Below are 19,953 nucleotides of genomic sequence, written 5' to 3'. Positions count from 1 at the left end.
CAATAAGTGTTTGCAACTCTGTGCAGGGGGCATTTCAGTAAAGTCTATTTGAATGTTTTGGAATAGTCTTTGGGCTAATTCTTTTCCCCCTCGCATGGTCTGCCTCATCACTTTTTGATTTAGTTTTTGGCAAATTAGGCACCCCTCAGTTACTGCTTTTGCTAACTCATGTATTCCGATACATAAGTTTTCTCTTAAATAGTGATCACATAACCCTTGGACTCCCCCAATGGGTTAATTCCTGTATCTCTGTTAACATTTTCTGGGCTAGGGCTTTATTTAAAAATTTACACCCATCTGGTGTCAACCACTCCCCTTGGTTCCCCTGATGCATTTTTAATTCTTTTATTGCTTTTAGTTCTTTCTCACTGAATACTAGTTTTCCTTTCCTTTCTTCGCCTAACACTTTGTTTAACCTGAGTAATTTCACTGGCTCCCCTGGGTTTAACGCTGCCTCCTTAGCCACTTGGTCAGCTAACTGATTCCCTTTTTCCTCGATGGTATTCCCTTTCTGATGTCCCTTAACATGCACCACTGTGATCTCTGCAGGTTTAGGTAGAGATTCTAATATTAATCTTATCAGTTCTGTGTGCACTAAGTTTTTTCCTTTGGAGTTCAGATACCCACGTTCCTCCCAAATGTTTCCAAATGTATGAATGATCCCAAAGGCATACCGTGAGTCAGTGTAAATTGTCCCTTGGCCCCCTTCCAATAAGTCAAGTCCCCTCTTTAAGGCATAGATTTCACAACACTGAGCTGACCAATTAGAAGGCAGTTTGCCCTTCTCGGTAAATCTCATGTCTTCCTTTTCTGTAGTTTCAATTATTGCATATCCAGACATCCTTTTTCCCTCCACTACTCTCGAAGACCCATCAGTAAATAATTTTATTCCATAAGGTAGAGGTATCTTTTCTAGATCTTCCCTAACTTTTGTCTGAAAGTCCACTAGTTCCAAGCAGTTATGCTCTAGTTCTAATAATGGCTCTCCAGAGAGGAACTGCACTGGATTTAGAGTTTTAGAGGTTACCAGCTCTAGGTTATTAGCATCTACTAAAATTATTTCATACTTTATTACTCTGGAGTCAGTAAGCCACTTCTGGGCTCTTTGGCCTTAAAATTGTTTTTAGGTCATGTGGTGCATGGATTCTTATTCTACATCGCAGGGTGAGTTTTTGAGTCTCTTCAATTAAGGTGGTTGCTGCAGCAACTGCTTGAATACAGGTGGGCCACCTCCTAGCTACCGGGTGTAGCAGTTTGGAGATGTAAGCAATTGGTTTCTTGCACCCTCCCCACTCTTGGGCTACCACCCCATATGCAATTCCTTTTTTGGTATTTACAAATAGGTCAAATTCTTTTTCCAGATTGGGCAAACTTAGGACAGGTGCTGAGGATTGTTTATCTTTCAAATTATTTAGTTTTTTGTCATCCTCATTTCTCCATTCTATTGGGTCAGCATTTACTAATTTGTCATATAAAAATTTTACATTTTGGGTATATTGGTCTAACCATAACTTACAGTACCCAAATAAGCCTAATAGTTTTCTGACATCTCTCTTAGTTTTTGGTGCTTGTATGGATAGTATGCCTGAAATTCTTTCAGAACTTAATTTCTTATATCCTTTCCCAATTATGTGTCCCAGATAAGTAACTTCCGCTTCCACAAATTGCAATTTATTCTGAGATACTTTTAAACTCTTTGCTCTTAGGAAATTTAAAAGGCGTATACGTTGCCCTGACATTACTCTGTTCCTCTCCAGATATTAATAAGTCATCTACATATTGTAGAATTTGTACTTTGGTCTCAGGTTGAATTGTTCTAAAAGCCTTTCTAAGGCTTGCTTGAAGAGATCTGGGGACTCAGTAAATCCTTGGGGTAGGCGCTTCCACCTTAATTGTTGTTTCCTCCTCTTCTCTGGATGTTCCCACTCAAACACGAAACAATCCCTACATTCCTCAGCAAGACGACATGCCCAAAATGCATCTTTTAAATCTATAATAGTAAACCAGGCATGCTCCCTTTGGATCTGACTTAAGAGGGTGTAGGGATTTGGGACCACTGGATGCCTGGTTATAGTTCTCTTATTTTTCTTCCTTAAGTCTTGGACCAATTGGTATTTTTCCATCTGCCTTCTTGATTGCTAAAATAGGGGTGTTGTGGGGAGACATACACGGCTCCAGGATACCTTCCTCTAATAGCTGCTCAATCCCAGGGGTCAGTCCCTTTTTTCCCTCAATAGACATTGGGTATTGCTTTACTTGAACGGGAGGAATTCCTTTTTGCATTTCAATTCTTATTGGTGGGATGTCTAGATAGCTCCTCTTTCCTTCTCCTGCCCAAACCTCTGCGTTTATCTGCTCTGTATCTCCTGATGTCAATTTCATGATCTGAACCATCATTCTCCCATCCTTTGGGATAATCCCCACTCCTAATGAGATTTGTAAGTCCCTTAATAGTAAATTACTTTCTAGATTAGGTAAATAGATAAAGTCAGCCACACGCTGCCTTCCGTTTCCTTTAATTTCTACGTTTTCAGCTATGGAGGCTCTAAATGGTTTTCCCTCTGCTCCCATCACCTCACAGACCTTTCTCCCAGTTGTCACTCCTGTGGGTAATTCCGTTATACTTGATCTATCTGCTCCGGTATCAACTAAAAATTCAAATTCCTCACTTTGGGGACCGACTTCAAAGTTTACCAGAGGCTCTTCTTGATGGTACATTGGGTCCCCTAGCATGTAAAGCCCCTGACACCCCTTGTTGTCATCCCTCAGGAGTCTCTCAAGAGCCTCTTGTTCTTTTACCATTGCCTCATCCAAAGAGAGTTTATTGCAATCCCTTCTTATGTGTCCTATCTCTCCACAGTAATAACATTTCCTGTCACTCAGTGGTGCCCCTGGTCTCTTGCTTGTATCCACCCATGGAGGTAGTATAGGTTTATCTTTGGGTGTTTCAAAGGAGGACTTTTGTCCATTTTCACTGATTCTCGATGGTTGTCCCTGCTGATCTCTTTACCCCTAGACTTTCCCTGGCTACAGCTACCATGATTCTAGCTTTAGCTTTAGTTTTCTTTTCTTCTCTCCTTAAATATATCCTTAAAGCTTCATTTAACAGTTCATTTATTCCCTTCTCCTGCCAGTCATCCATTTTCTCTAACTTTCTCCATATGTCCAGCCACGATTTTGTAACAAATTGCACTTTTAGAAGTACTTGGCCTTAAGAGCTATCAGGATCTATATTGGAATATAATTGGAAGTTCCTCTTTAATCTCTTAAGCCTAGTAGCTGGGGTTTCATCCTTTTCTTGCATGTTATCAAAAGCTAGTTTTGTGTTATTACTTCAGGGAACTGATTTCTTTATTCCTTTAACCATCAGGGACCTATACTCTTCCATGTTCATTCTATCTTCCTCTTCATTAGAGTCCCACTCGGGGTCCTGTAAGGGTAATTTCTGGTCACTGGGATCTCCTGAATTATTTTCTCACTCCCACATCCGCATTCCTGTGTCCCTGATCATCCTCACTTCTTCAGCGCTGAATAAAATTTTAAAAATAGAGTTCAGCTCTCCCCAGGTGTAAATGTTAAGGCCTAGAAATAGATTTACTTGGTTCGATATTCCTACTGGATCCTCCACTAAGTTCCCTAACTCCTTTTCAAAGCCTCAAATTTCAGTGGCTGTTAATGGGGCATTCGCAAACACAAGTCCCCCACATATCCCACCCATGGGGACTTCTCTAAGAGGAAAAAGCTTCTCCACTTTAGATGTTTTAGATCTTGTATTACAGTAAGGTCCCTCCGTGAGGTTACCCTTCTGGGAAGAAACAGGAGGAGTGGGGCTAGTTGACTTATACTAACTGGGTTAGAGATGGAGGTGCTCACCTCCCAGTTAGGAGGGAGTAATGGTATAGCAGTAGGTAAGGGGAAAGAGACTGAACCTGTAGGAAGGGACACTGGAGATGGGGCTGGAGAGACAGTTGAAGAGGCTGAGGGGGAGACTGGAGAAATAACTGGATTAGAGGGAGGTGGGACAGTAGTGTTTGGAGCAGGTAAGGGAGTTGAGGTTAGGGTAGGAGTATTGACCATAGGAGTGTTAATTGGAGGTGGTAATGGGATCAGAGCAGCTGCTGATTCTGGGGATGGAGATGCCAGAGGTAAAAGGGGGGGATCTGGGAGAGGAGCCTGGGGAATTGCCAGGTAAATAGGAGGGAATGGAGAAGGAGGTAAGTAATCAAGGGGGTACCACTTAACACTAACCTCTTCTCTCCCCTCATTCTTTTCCTCCTGTTTTTGTAGTTTACAGACTTTTATAATATTGCCGGTGGTATCCCTCTGCCAACATGCAGCATATGTTAACTGCTCAAGATTGGGACTTTCTCAGGTTTTCAGGTGTTGGTTTAATTGGGAACACATCCATGGATCTCTTGTCACATACCATGGCCACTCCCCCTGCAGGTTTAACTTAGGCCAGACTTCGATACAATAGTGAATCATTTTCATTTTGTCTAAGCCTTTCGTGGCCTCCTGAATTTTGGGAATTCTGTCCATCCCTGTCCCAAAGACCAAAAGAGATGTTAGAAAATTATTAGGTTTGTTTGAGTATTGCAGATTATGGCTTGATCAGTATTAAATCACTAAAAGCGTTAAATTTCCATATGACAAATTGATAGACTCAGAGCCTGTAACCTGGACCTCAAATGACAAGGAACAACTTCGGAATCTGAAAACTAAATTGTCCTGTGTCCCTGTACTGAGCCTACAAGACCTTTAAAAGATTTTTGACCTATTTGTAAACGTGGAAGAGGGGATAGCTTGTGGAGTCCTCACCCAGGACTTGGGAGGATGCAGGAAGCCGGTCGCATCTCTCTCCAAGTTACCAGATCCAGTAGCCAGAGGGTGGCCAGCCTGTGTGCAAGTGATAGAGGCAACAGCCACCCCAATAGAAGACACACAGAAACTAACCTGAAAGGGGAAGATTCATACACTACAAAATGTGAAAGATGTTTTAAGTCACAAGGCTCCTCAGGGGGTAACCGACGCCCAAATACTAAAGTATGAAGTCAACCTAATAAGTACCAAGGGCCTCCAATTATTCACTTCAAAATGTTTAAATCCAGCCCTGTTCCTCACGGGAGAGCCATTAAAAGACCTGGAACATGATTGTTTACAAATTATTGAAATGCAGACTAAAGTGCGAGAAGATTTAGAAGATAAGCCCCTCCCACATGGGAGAATTTTATTTACAGATGGACCATCACAAATGGTAGCCAGTAAACAGGTCTCAGGGTATGCAACCATAGATGGGCAGAATCTGCAAGCTGAGGAAAAAGGAAAGCTACCCTCAAATTGGTCTGCCCAGTGCTGTGAAATCTGTGCCCTGAAGAGAGGATTAGATTTACTAGAAAAAGATAAAGGAACAACCTATATCGACTCCTGGTACACATTTGGGATTGCCCATACATTCGAAAAATATGGGAAGAACAGGGGTACCTAAATTCTAAAGGCAAAAATTTAATACATGAAGAGCTAAGAAAATTAGCACTAGAGTCCCTAAGGAAACAAATTGAGATAGCCAAAGTTCACATAAAAGGACATCAAAAAGGGGACACCCCGAAAATAAAGGGAAATCGATTAGCTGATCAAGTAGTGAAAGAAGTAGCTTAGGAACAAGAAAGTCCAGTTAAAATTCTTAAGATAGAGGGAACATCTAGTAGGGAAAGGAAAGAGGAATAACCAATCTTTGACAAGAAAGAATTAAGAGAGTTAGAAAAAATGAGATCACAGCAAAAAGAAAATGGAGAATGGCGGACCCCTGATGGACAGCAAATTTTAAATAAAGCTCTAGCCTGAAAGGTGATGATGGACTTACACGAGTTGACCCATTGGGGAATACAAGGATTATGTGACCACTTTCCAAGGGATCATATGTGCATGGGAGTACGTACCATAGCAAAGGCAGTTACCAAGGGATGTTTAACTTGCCAACCAATTAATCAGAAAGTAATGAGAAGAGTACTATCTGATCTGGGGGAAGTGAGTTGGCCTTGTGGCCATTCCAAAATATGCAGGTAGACATCACAGAAATGTCCCCTGTTCAGGGATACAGACACTTATTAGTTACCGTGGATCACCTCACCCATTGGGTAGAGGCGTTCCTGACCAAAACAGAGACAGCCCAAGCAGCCACAAAAGCAATCCTTGAAAACATCATTCCCCGATATGGGTTGATAAATAATGTCGATTCTGACCGAGGTCCACATTTTACTGTCCAAGTTTTACAACAAGTTGTTGAAGCCCTGGGAATGAAATGGAGGTTGCACAGCCCATTGGCATCCCTGGAGCTCCAGAGGAGTAAAAAGAATGAATAAAACCATCCAAAACCTATTAACTAAATTAGTTACAGAAACCCAGATGAATTGGCTTAACTGTCTACCCTTAGGACTGTTACAAATTAGAACAAGGCCTCGATCAGGTATAAGAGTCTCACCGTATGAAATGATGTTTGGAATCCTCTTCTTGACAACCCCATATAGCACGGGAATTTATCCAGAAGGAGAGACAGCCACCCTAAAACATCTAAAGGCTATTGGAAGTACATTCGAAGATCTTAGGAGAAAGGGTTATCTCCCTCAAACCTCTCCCTTAGACACTAAGGGCCATAACATCAATCCAGGGGACTGGGTGTTAGTTAAATCATGGAGCTCTTCACCTTTAACCCCTAAGTTTGAAGGCCCTTTTCAGGTCCTACTCACCAGCAATTCAGCCATATGGCCCAAGAGAAGGGGTGGACACATATAACCCAGATTAAAGGACCTGCACCAACTCCCACTGAAGAGTCAAAACCAACCACATCCCCTTCTAAGTCTTCTGATGAATGGATTGTGACTAATCACTCAGATGATCTAAAGCTAACCCTCCAAAGGAGACCTAAAGACTATTGGAGACTGTCTATAGTCAAAAACTTGTTAAGAACTGTTTAAATAATCAAAACTTGTTAAGAACTGTTAAAAATTGTAGTTAATGTTATTTATATTTTAATTTGAGTTTGAAAAGTAGATACTTTCCTGTTGCATTTATTATTAGTTAGTGATTAATAATGAATGTACAGGTTTTAGTTTGTGTTGGAGCCTTTGTTCATTTCCGCGTATATTGTAATTTTGTAGGATTAGGCATAAGAGTAAATACCTCGTTATTTGTTTGGAGTATTTTTTCTATCGTTTTGGATACCGAAAATTCTTAAAGTCATCTGACCATTGAGTTCAAGGTTTTTAGGTCATGTTTTCATGTGGAAAAGTTTAAATGCCCCAGTTAACTCCAATCTTAGTGTACAAAGCAATCTCCTATAAAATATCCATCAGGGCAAAAATAAATTAGTAAAGAAATGTCAAATGTGTTGACACTGAGAGAATTAAAAACTCTGTACTAAAACCAATGAGCTCTTCTGTAGGAGAAAAGCATAAGCAGGAGGCAAGGCTGGGTGAGTCTACAGTCTGCCTAAAAACAGCCACTCCAATCACTGGGTGCAGCTCAGTAGTTGTAGAGTTTAGGGGAAAGCCTCATACCAGACTCCTGGGAATGCTCTTACTGATCTAACTTGTTAACAACACGCTGGGAAATCAGAAGAGCCCATGTGCTCAATGTTACTACCCTCTTTACAGAGGGGAAGAAACCGTATCTTTAATACAAGTACATACAAATTTAAACTGTGTCAACCTCTCTCTGTTAGCAACCTACCAAGGGCACAGGAAGACTTACTGGATTTCACAAAATATAACCACTTACCAGCAATGACTGCTTGGGGAGTGTCCTATAGGAGATGCTTGGCTTTGCTTTGAACATAAGTCCAATCAAAAAGGCACAGAGGACTTAATAAAAGAGAAAGAAGTAACAACATCAGTAAATGAGAAAGAAGACCTAGAAACATCTAGTGGGAAAAACTGGTTCATAGATTTAGTGGAAAAGATCAGTAAAGAGTTGAATGTAAGTAATTGCTGAATCTGTGGAAATACACAAATGGCCAAAGTCTGGCCTTGGGAAGGGATCAGCTTAAGACCAATAGATATGTTAAAATGGACACAAACGAGACAAAAAGTACCAACTGTTGGACAAAGAGGAAAAGAATGGTGGGAATTAATGTCTAAAATAATTGGAGAAGAGTAATGTATATCTAGGAAAGGGAAAATGTATAAAACCCCAGTAGGAGAAATGTCCTGTAAAAGATATTTAAAAGTAAAACATCCATTAGCTAGACAGATCCCTAGAAAGCCCAATAAATACTGGTCCATTGGGAAGAAAGAAATGGGGTGTATCTATCAAGAAGGAGATTAATTCCATGAGTGTACTGGAAAAGGAATAAACCCATTCTGGGGAGTGAGAGAAATATCCAAGTACTGGGAATTTCCAATGGCTATCAGTGATGCTTCTCGGAAAGCTCCAGAAAACCTGGTTTGGATATGTGGGAATGTGGCTTACACTGAATTACCCGGGGAGTGAAGCAGCACTTGCACTATGGGAATTATTAAACCGTCATTTTTCTTACTCCCAAAAGAGTCTGGATTGAACTTAGGGGTCCCAGTATATGATGATTTGAACAGATCTAGCTGCCCAAAAAGAAACTTAATTGAAACTGGAGGAACCCAGACACGGAAAAACACAGTATGGACCACCAGGAAATAATTTGCACTTATGGACCAGTGACCTGGGCTCAAGATGGGTCCTGGAGACACCGGAGCCCAATTTACACGGGGTTAAATCGGATTCTGAGATTACAAGAAGCACTCGAGATGGTATCGAACCGAACCTCTCTGGCTTTAGACCACATAAACAACCAACTATCCCTGACTAGTACTGTGGTGTATCAAATCAGACTAGCAGTAGATTATTTATTATTTGTGGAAAATTTAACTCCTCTGAGTGCTGCTTAGAAATAGATGACTGCACTGAAGTAATTAGAAATATCTCAAAGGAAATCTGTAAGTTAGTTTATGTTGGAACACAAGAGTGGGCCCCTACATTCGACACCAGCTGGTGGGACAATTTCTGGTCATTAAAAGGAAACTGGTGGAATAAAATAGCCTTTTTCATCTTATGTGAAATTGCTAGTTTGATCCTCCTACTTTGCATGCTCCCCTGTATAATCCGAGTTGTAACATCTGGTGTACAAGCAAGTGTAATGATACCAAAAGAGCTTAATAAGAAAGAAGCAAAAGTAACCATGATAATGAATGACCAAGAACATGAAGATGCCAAGCAAATTTACAACCAATATCAAAAATTGTACTTTCAAGAAGAAGTAATTGCTAATTGATGCAGGCTTGAGCCCAATTGAACAATTAGAGGGGAAAATGGTAGAGAATCGATTGTTAAAGAAATTGATATAAAGTTCGTTGTTAAAGGAGTTAATATAAAGTTCCAATGTTAGTTACAGATTGTTTGTTGAATGTTTAATAGCTATGTCTAGTTCCAATGCCAGTTAAGGGATTTATAATTATATAAATCCCCTCACTGTCAGGTGTTACCCGCACTGCTCCTGTTAGCATTCAGAAGCACATAATCACAAGAATGATTCTATGCAGGTGCTTTTATTGAAGAGCTCTGGGTGTCAGGGGTACAAACTCAAATCTGTCTCCAACCATACATTCAGGATGAATACGTTTTTATATTTTATCGTTATATAACTTTCATGTTAATTATTAAACTTCTATTGTTCTATTGGCTACATAGATTTCAGCCAAGCATGGGCTCCTCGTGGTGCCCCTTAATTTTCTAACATAGTTGCTCATGATTCCTCTTATGATTATACAATAATTATATTTAATTACTAAATAATCATCACAATTATATCATTTTTCATATACTGCTTAAATAAATGCAATTTCACATGATCTGGCAAACACAAAGCCTAACATTTTCAGAGTCCATTTTAAACATTTTTCCAGGGCCCCACTGAGTCTAGCTTCTTTCTAATTCCCGAAATTTTATGATTCTAAAACCTTTTACTATCACTCCCACTCTAATCTAAGATGGCGAACCACCCGACACCATAAAGAAGAGGATTATGTCATAATAACCAAATATGAAAATCCCATAAGACCAGGAAGAAAAGAATGACCTTACAAAAACCCCTAGAACAACAAGCCACCACCCAAATGAAGAATTAAAATAACACTTCTAACAACAGAAAACATAAGACAACATCAGGACCGTGGTCAGAGCTTTTTGCCTTTGTCACCCTAACCAGAACAGGCCAAGAGCAGTACAGGGACCATGGACCTGAAACCAACAGTGTCTACCCAGAGACTCTTGACAGGAGAGAAAACCCAGCTCTGCCGGGCCTTGCTCAGCATTGCAGTTCCCTGCTCAGAGCCTGTGGCTCCCTGCAATCCTGCCCTCAAGGATCTGCTCTCACCAGGCCCTGGGCAGCCTTTGGCACTCCCTGCCCTCCCTGGGGCCCAGCCATGCTCCAAGGCACTTGGAGTTTTACTGCTGACTCCTCGAGCAGCTTCTTCATCCTTCTCTGCGTGCCTGAGGCTCCTGGAGCCAGCCCCAAATCCAGCGTGGGGCTGATTAAAATACAGAAAGCCCTCAGGAGCTCTTTGTCTCCCTTCCACTGTCTTTGAGTGTCCAGGGCTTGTCCAGTGATTAGAGTCAGTTTGGAGTTCTTTTCAGGAGGAAGATTCCAAAGTGCACATCATGATTTTTCTTTTCAGTCAACGGAATATTTTTTTTTGTTTTCATTTCAGAGAAGAAGGGACAGAAGCATTTCCCAGGTGATCTTGATGCTGTATGTCTCCTTAGGAGGTCTGGGCAGGGAGAAGAATGAGCCCCTTGCAGGCTGAGCCTGTTTGGACAAGCTGCTCCTCACCCCCAACCTCACTATGTCTGACATGACCTACCGGGGACTGACATCTCAAAACACATAAAAAATCAAAGTATTTTTCCTTGTAAATAAAATTTAATTAATAAACAAAGTTATAAACATAATATTCTAATTTATAATAATATTTTTATTATTTTTATTACATTGGGTTTGTATTTTTCTTTAAAAATCTATAAATTTTTTAGTAATAAAAAAAATTGTCTCTCATGCTAAGAAACACAATTCCTTTCATTAATTAATTAATATTTATTGGCGACTTATTTCTTCCTCTTTATGCTAATTAGTTATATTTTTAGTCTTTTTATCATCTTTTTTGACACCTTTTTCATCATCTTTTTCTCACACAGGGTCAAGGGGCAGCACTTAGGGGTCCCTGGAGACATTTCTGGGGCACATTTGGGGCAGCTTTGGGTCTGGGGAGGGAATTCAGAGAGACCTTGAGGGTCTGGAGGACACTTGGGGAAGCCGAGTGGGCACTTGGAGGGGCACTCAGGGATTCCGAGGGACAGTTCTTGGTCGGAGCAGCACTTGGGGGTCCAGGGGGGCCCTTGGGGGGCTCTCACGGGGCTCTCTGGGGCGCGGGGGGTGATGGGAGTTGAAGGCGCAGGTATCATACGATTTAATAGGGCTGCGGAGCATCACGGGAGTTCTAGGCGCAGCTGCAATGGATCTCGGTAGGGCATGGGGATGACGGGAGATGAAGTCCCGGCTGGAATAGCGCCAGAGTTGCTCCACGGAGCATAATGGGAGCTGTAGTCCCAGAAGTGGCTTGATCACGATGTTTGGGGGTCAGGGACGGCTGTTATGGGACACTTTTGCATCCGAGCCGCGACTTGAAACCCTCACGGGAACTTAAAAAATTCGGGAGTCCTTGCGGGGAGCTCGGGGAGCTCTAACCAGGATCTTTAGGGCACAGGGCACAGCAGGAGTTTTAGGCGCGGGACTGTGTTCTGAGGGGCTCTGGGGCCGCAGGGGATGAGAGGAAATGAATTTCCACAAGTGGCTGTACTGGGCATCTGTGGGGTTGGGAGCACTCAGGGGGTCCGGGGCGCTTTTGGGGGCTCCCGAATGGGCGGTGAGGGGGCTCTGAGGGATCCTAGAGCGTCTGGGGAACACTGATGGGACAGATGGGGGCAGATCCTGGGGTACTGTGGAGCGCGGGGCATGACGGGCGTTGTAGTCCCGGCTCCGATGGGGCTTAATGGGGCCGCGGGGCATGATGGGAGTTGTATGCAAAGAGAAAATATGGTGCCTTTTTGGGCACGGCCCCTAGGCCCAGATTCCTAGTGATGATTGGCTGCGAACAGTGATGGGTGGGAGCCTCGGCAAATGGGATGTGGGGGAGGCGGGAGCAGCCAAATCACCCTCCTATAGTCCTTCCAGGGACAGTCCAGTCCATTCCCAGTACAGACCATTATAACCCCACTAAAGCCCATTTCATTCCAAGTAGAATCCAGTTCAACCCCAGTGTTCCTCCAATCCCTCCCAGTGCAGCCCTGTCTGTCCCAATACACCTGAGTTCATTCCCAGTCGTTCCCAGTTCCTCCCAATGTGATCTACATGATGCCCCAGTGTCTCCAGTTTTCTCCGCAATGCCCCCAGGGTCCTCAGGTTGTCCCAGTCCTCCCCAGTGTCACTCCCAGTAGGTCCCAGTGTCTCCCACAGCGTTCCCAGACCTCCCCAGTGTTTCCAAGGACAGTTTCATTTCTCACGGTGGCCGTGGCAGCCAAACCCAGCAGTGGGGTCAGTGCAGTGCCCATGGCCACAGCCCCTTGCAGTGGCCCAGTGCAGCTTGGGCTGATGATCCACCCTCACAGCTGGCCCAGGGCAGCTCTGCAGTGCCTTTGGTGGCACACACCTGAGCAATGTGCTGTTTGCAGAGGGAAACTCAGGAGATTCAGATTACTGCAAAAAAACCCAAAAAAGTGAAAACCCCTCTTAGGCTGAGTGCAGCCAGCTCTGCAAGCACAGCAGGTCCCAGGGGAGTGAGGACAGACAGGATGGGGCTGGGCAATGTGGAGCAAGGTTGTCCACACTGGGTCAGAGCTCCAGGCACAGCTTCTGTGAGCAGGCCAGAGCTGCTGAGGAGAGACCCTGGATCAATATCAATCACAGAATGCTGCAATCACCTCTGCTCTAAAGAGAAATGTAATCAAAGACACCCTTTAAAATAGGAATGTATATTTTATTACTGCTCTTTGAAATCTTTCTCCATAAGTGGACTAGGAAAACTTTATGTCCCTCTCAGGGCTTTGCTGCTGTTTACATCAGACTCAGTCTTTGAGAGTCAGTAACACAAAGTTTAAATTAAACTCCAAATTTTCTTGAAGTTTTAATGGCTCCCACTGAGGGGCACCACTGGGAAAGTGTCCCCAGGTTCCAGTTAGAGCAGAACACTGGAGGCAGTGATGACAGCTGGGGACAAGCAAGGCAAAGGTGTCTCTGGTGCTGAGCAAAGCTGGATGTGTTTGAGGAATGCACAGGGCCAAGGCCTGAGCCCCAGTCCCTGGCCAGGCAGATCCTGTCTCTCCCTCCTTGCTCAGGGCTCTTCCCGGGATGGGCACTGGCATGTGGGGCTGTGCAATGCCAAGGGCAGGAGCATGAGGCGGCCCCTGCCAGGCTGCTGAGCAGGGACAAGGAGGCAATGAGGCCCCAGCCCTGCAAGGGTCACTTGTCTCCTGCTCCTGCCTCAGGCCCAGGCCCAGCAGCCATGGCCAAAGTGCTGCCCAAGTTGGCTCTGGCAGGGCTGTCTTGCAGCTGCTGCCCATCCCTGTGCCCTGTGCAGCCCAGGCTGTCCCACGGTGTCCCTGCCCTGCGCCTCTGTCCCTGCAGGCTGTCGGCATCCCCCGGGTGCCCCACCTGGCTGGGCCCTTCCTTTGCTGACAGCTCTGCCTCCTGCCTGCCTCTGCCTGCCCACACAAAGCCTGGGGCTGATACCAAAAGGGTGAATTCAATTTTTACTGTACCTGTCAACTTTCAGCACAGGAACAAGGCATGCAGGGGCTACTTTCCCAGCAGGAATGGGTGGAAGAGAAGAAGAAGACATCTGGCTCTGTCCCCAAAGCCATGCACAATTCCCTCTGGGACACCAGCACCATCTCCTACAAAAGATGTGCTGCACAGCTATTTCTGTATGTATTTTTCATGTCAGCAGAATTTTCTCCTGACCATCATGTGCTACGACCGCTACATGTCCATCTGCAAACCCCTGCACTACGGGACACTCCTGGGCAGCAGAGCTTGTGCCCACTTGGCAGAAGCTGCCTGGGCCAGTGGCTTTCTCAATGCTCTGCTGCACACAGCCAATACATTTTCCCCGCCCCTGTGCCAAGGCAATGCCCTGGGCCAGTTCTTCTATGAGGTGCCCCAGATTCTCAAGCTCTCCTGCTCCAAATCCTATCATGGGGAACTTGGACTTCTTATGTCTTCCATCTCTTTAGGTTTTGGCTGTTTTGTGTTCATGGTTTTCTCCTATGTGCAGATCTTCAGGGCTGTGCTGGGGATCCGCTCTGAGCAGGGACGGCACAAAGCCTTTTCCACCTGCCTCCCTCACCTGGCCATGGTTTTCCTGTTTCTCAGCACTGGCTTTTTTGCCCACCTGAAGCCCCCCTCCATCTCGTCCCCATCCCTGGATCTGGCCCTGTCAATTCTGTACTCGGTGGTGCCTCCAACCCTGAACCCCTCATCAACAGCCTGAGGAACAAGGAGCTCAAGGCTGCAGTGCGGACACTTATGACCAGAAAATTTCAGAAACAGTAAAATCACCTGTAATAAAAGTAATCATTGATATATGTTGTTCCTTTTATTTTGAGGGTTCTTTTTCCTTGTTTTCTATTTTTAAGACTGTCCAAAAGCAAGGTCATTGATTCTGCCATTTCCCACTTTTTTTCGCTCCACATTCACTTTGGCCCCAGATTTGTTGATGCGGAGCTGGGCTCTCTCAGAGGCTTTAGACAGAATAAAGGATGTCTCAGCAAAGTTATTTGTAGAGATTCCCCTTTTGCTGCCTTCTGTGGAGCTGCAGCAGCAATGTCTGTGTGCAGAGCTGGAGGCAGATCAGGGCTGGCACAGCAGCTGTGCCCAGCAGCAGCAGCACTTGGTGTTGCCAGTGCTGCTGTCGTGGCCCTGCCCCGCTGCCCTGGTGTGCGCTAGGGCGTTCGCGGCCCTAAGTCCGGCTAGCTGAAGGGGTGAGAATGGCCGACGCCCCTACGCATCGGAGGCCAGCCCCCCTTGGCGTCTTGGCCTCGGGCTGGGCTGGATCTCGGAATTGGACTATTTGCACTTGAGAGGACGAATGAGGAGGCGACCACTTGCTAGGGGTAACAGGTCGGTTTATTGGAAGGTCCCACAGCAGAGGGCAACCAACAGATAGTAGAACCCCCGGCAAATGGCAACGAACAGGCGGAGCAACAAGGTTTTAAAGGGAGGGGGTGGAGAAGGGAGGGAAACCCGGCAAACCAATCTATGAATAGGTAGGGAGGCACACAACATAACTGGCATGAGGATATAGCCAATAAACGTAAAGCAGAGGAGGGGCCCCGGGACACCAGCCAACCACAACCCCCAGAGAGAAGAAGTTTCTCGAAGCTTGGGAGGAGTGGGGGATGATTGACTGGGCCCAGGGAGGAGAGAAGACTTACTTATAAGGCAAAGCCTGGGAGGGGAAATTACATAACATAAGAGATTGACAGTGGAGGGGGAAGGGGTATCCATGGTAACTTAACTGTCGGGGGCACAGTGGCGGGAAAACTGAGTAGGGAGGAACCATTTAACACAGAACAAAGGGGGAGCATACATAAATAAGGGAGAAAACTGGGGAATTTAAAAACACAACACAACATCTCCCCGTTTCTTAACAAATAAAAATAAAATGAAGCTGGAATGTCCATAAAAATCCACGGTTTGGGAATCAGTGGCTGGCTCAGCTTTTTCTCGCCTCCTTCGAGCTGGAGTTCGTCAGTGTCTAGATGTTCCTGTGGCTGCCCGGTTGACCTCTCCTCGTCTGCGTCCTCTTCGGTCTCTGGGGTGAGGTCTTCCAGCTCGAAGGGCACTTCCGATGGAATAGTGACATGGTTCACAGCTGGCGAGATGGCCTTGGCTATCAGTTTTTGGACCAGCCAGCGGATCAACACAATCACAACTGAAATGACAATTAAGCTCAACACAACTTTAGCAACCGACTCTAAAATAGAACTGGCCCACCCGCTGAGGCCCCAACCCTTAAAGACGTCCCCCAGCCAGTCGGATGTTTCTTGTTTAACCTGGTGTAAAAGGTCTTGAAGTCTTCTGATGGAATGTCTGGCGTCCTAAGCTCGAGAGGACAGGTTCAGACAGCAGAGGCCCTCAAACTCCTCACAACGATGGTGATGGAGCAGCAATAGAAAATCTATTGCTGCTCTATTTTGGAGTGTCGCCTTCCTTGTTATTTCCTGGTCTGTGAGGAGGTCGTAAAGCGCAGCTGATGTAAGATTCGCTTGTTTAGCTACCCAACACTCTAGGCGGCCCAATTCACCTAGAGCCTTCGCTACCGATACCCAAGGCAACAGAATGGTAAAGGCAACGGATTTTGAGTGTGACCAATGCGTAATTTCATCATCACAGTCTTCCGTGAGATCCTTCAGATCTCTTTTGGCTCTGCCCAATTCAGCTGTGATGTTTGTTCTCTTCCAATTAATAATTTGGGTAATGTTGGGAGTAAACAGCGTCAGCCGGCCAAAAGTGCACGGCCCTCCGACCAGGCCAGAGGGGATGCCTGCCCACGCTCGGTCACCACAAATTAAAAACACGCCTCTTGGAAGGGAGTAAGGGGTCCGTCCAGTAGTGGTGGGGCCGAGGATTTTGAGAACGGCCTGGCACCACTGCCTGGCTTGGTACTCTTTCTTGGACTGGCGGACCACCTCACTACCCTTCTCAACGGGGGTAATGCCGTAATCAAACTGAAAACAAATGGAGGCGTTGGCTGACCCGAGGAGATGTAATTCGGTGGGCTCGGAGGGTGCAGGATCCAGCCTGACCACTCCGTCTCTCCAGGCATTGGATGAATCAAAATTGGGGAGAATGGTGAGACTCTGGGATAGGATTGGGGAAAAGGCACGTTGGAACGTAACAGGGAACTCGCCTGGAGAGAATGGGATCCCCACAAGGCAAGACGACATCGGGTCCTCTGCTGCGCCGGTGTCTAGGCATATACTGTTCTGTCCTAGCGATTGTGCCAAGGCACGCCAGACGTTGACCTTTGGCTGGGGGATGACCCACGGCTCCGAAGGTGACAACAGGAGTCCGCAGGTCGCCATGAGCATCATCAGTAGACAAGGGTTGGGAGTCAGCGATGTTGACACCAAGGCCATTGAGGAGATGTAACTAAAACGAAAGAGACAAGTAAAAGTATCACAAAATCACAAAAATGGTTCCTCACCAAATAGCCAATTTAGATAAAACGTGCGAGGGGTCATAACTGGAGCCGGGGGTGAATAGGAGGCAACATAACATAAGAGATCCAGGGGTGGAGGTGAAGAAGGAGGGGAGGGCTCCTCAGTCACTGGGAGGAGACCAGGAGAGAAAGACAAAGGATGATTGCGTGACTTCCTCCGCCGACGCCAATATGCCTGCCGGACCTGTGGTACCGCCTCCTGCTTTGTCCTCTGCTTCGGGACAAAGGGCCTGACCCATTTGGATGGTACCCACTTGGGGCCTGAGGGAGTGGACACACAAGCATATCCCCTCCCCCAGGTCACCAGGTCAAAAGGGCCCTCCGTCCGCCAGGTCTCCGGATCTTTTACAAGAACCGGGGGCCTGGCTTTCGGCTGCAGCTGCTGGTGACTGCCGAAGTGCCGGACCACCGGAGGATTCTGGCTGTCAAAAGAGCAGTTCAAAAAATTAAGTGTATATAAAGCTCTTGCCAGTCGGACGTGGGGGGTTTCCACCTTCATCGCCGGTTGTTGTCGGGATAGGATCTTCTTAAGGCTCTGGTGGGCCCTTTCCACCATGACTTGGCCTGTCGGGGAATAGGGGATGCCGGTTTTGTGCACTATTCCCCATTGCTATAGGAAGCTCCGCAGCTCCTTGGAAGTATACGCAGGGCCATTGTCTGTTTTTAGGGCCCTAGGGATGCCCAAGACAGCGAATGCCTGAAGCAGATGCTTCTGGACATCCACTGCCTTCTCTCCTGTGTGGGCAGAGGCATAGATAGCCCCGGAGAAAGTGTCCACTGAGACATGGACGTAACACAGTCGACCAAAAGATGGGACATGTGTTACGTCCATCTGCCACACCTCGCAGCTTGCCAAATCTCGGGGGTTAGCCCCCGAGGTCACAGTAGGCATTTGGTCTTTTTGCCACTGGGGACATGTGGCCACTATCGCCTTAGCCTGGTCCTGCGTAAGATTGAATTGCCGAACCAGGCCAGGCGCATTCTGGTGGAACAGTTGGTGGCTGATCTTAGCCTGACCGAACATGTCTGGGAGAGGGCCCTGCGTCACAGCAGCCGCGGCCAAGGAATCGGCTCAACGGTTGCCCTCCGCTATGAACCCAGGCAGATCAGTATGCGACCTAACATGCATAACATAAAAGGGATGCTCGTGTTGGGAGACCAATTCCACGAGCTTATTAAGTAATTCAAACAATCTCTTGTTGGACACCTCTTGAAGAACTGCTTGTTCAGCCCGAGACACTTACACCCGCAACATACGCAGAATCTGTGACCAGATTAAAGGGTTCAGGGAATCTCTGAAATGCCCTGACGACTGCGTCCAACTCAGCAATCTGTGGAGAACCCTCCACAATAGCAACATCAGCCTCCCACTGCTGAGTCTGAGGATCCTTCCAAGTCATTACTGACTTGTGGGATGCTCCAGACGCGTCCGTGAAAACTGTCATGGCATCTAGTGGCTCCCTGCTTTGAACCTTTTTTAGAGATAATTTAAACTCCGAATTAAACAATTTGTGGGCCGGCCGATCTACTGCGATGCGCCCAGTGTAGCTATCAGGTGCAAACTGTAGATATTCATTAGTTTGCAGCAGTTCTTCAAAGGTCCTTAATTTAAGTTGGCCCGAATCCAATTTAATTGGGATGTGTATGCATGAGAAGTCGCACCCTGCCAACTCCCTGATCCTCAATCTTGCCTTGAGGATCAGTTCGGCTACCAACTCTTGTGGCTTTGTCATTCTTTTGGACCGATGATGACTGAGGAACACCTACTCTATTATCAAGAGGGGGTCACCCAGCCCTTGGTCCCTTATCTCAATGTCCCATTGGTGGATGATGCCATGGAGGTGTGGCAACTTTCCCAGTATTATGAACTTAAAGGGCAGGCCTGGGTGATACCGGTGGGCCTGCCTGGCTGAAATGGCCTTTTGGATTTTCTCCAAGGCTACCTGTGCCTCTGGGGTGAGAGCCCTAGGGGAACTAAGCCCCTCTCCCCCTTTCAACAAATTGAAAAGGGGGGCTAGGTCTTCGGTCGAAATGCCCAGCCAGGGTCTCACCCAATTTAAGGACCCACACAGTTGGTGAACATCCGCTAGGGTCTGGACTTTTGTCCTAATAGCCAATTTTTGCGGAACAATGGTCCGCTTGGTAATTTCAAGGCCCAGGTATTTCCAAGGTGGCATCCGCTGAATCTTATCCTGCTGGAGCTCGAACCCTGCAGCAACCAACGCATTGGTTGTCAGGTCAAGCGCATGGGCAAGCAGACTGTGGTCGGGCGCACACACGAGGATGTCGTCCATGTAATGATGAATGATGACAACATCCCCGAGGGCTGTACATATTGGAGACAGCAGCGAAGTGACATACCATTGGCAGATCACAGGGCTGTTCTTCATGCCCTGTGGTAGTACCCACCAATGATAGCGCTTGGCTGGGGACTCACGGTTGATGGACGGAACCGTGAATGCAAAACGCGGGGCATCGTCAGGGTGAAGAGGAATTTGAAAAAAGCAATCCTTTATATCTATTACTGCCAGATCCCAATTTTGGGGGAGCATTGCTGGGGAGGGCATCCCTGGCTGCCCATATCTACAATTTTATCATTAATTTGGCGAAGGTCGGTCAGGAGCCGCCACCTATCCTTATTGGGCTTCTTGAT

The 19,953-nt window shown here is 46.1% G+C and overlaps 1 protein-coding gene across 1 annotated transcript in view; it reads left to right on the top strand.

The window, feature by feature from the left end:
• Positions 1-14,793, top strand: part of LOC134433378 (olfactory receptor 14J1-like) — a gene marked incomplete at its 5' end in the record, with an annotated part of 43,966 nt that extends 29,173 nt beyond the window's left edge. Inside the window, one exon of the mRNA XM_063182234.1 lies at positions 14,785-14,793. Within this exon, the coding sequence (XP_063038304.1) occupies positions 14,785-14,793 (9 nt within the window). The remainder of the gene's footprint in view (positions 1-14,784) is intronic.
• Positions 14,794-19,953: the final 5,160 nt, after the last annotated feature.

The sequence above is a fragment of the Melospiza melodia genome, unplaced genomic scaffold, assembly GCF_035770615.1.
Source record: "Melospiza melodia melodia isolate bMelMel2 unplaced genomic scaffold, bMelMel2.pri scaffold_18, whole genome shotgun sequence".
In the NCBI taxonomy this organism is placed as follows: Eukaryota; Metazoa; Chordata; class Aves; order Passeriformes; family Passerellidae; genus Melospiza; species Melospiza melodia.
This window is presented reverse-complemented; position numbering and strand designations above follow the sequence as displayed.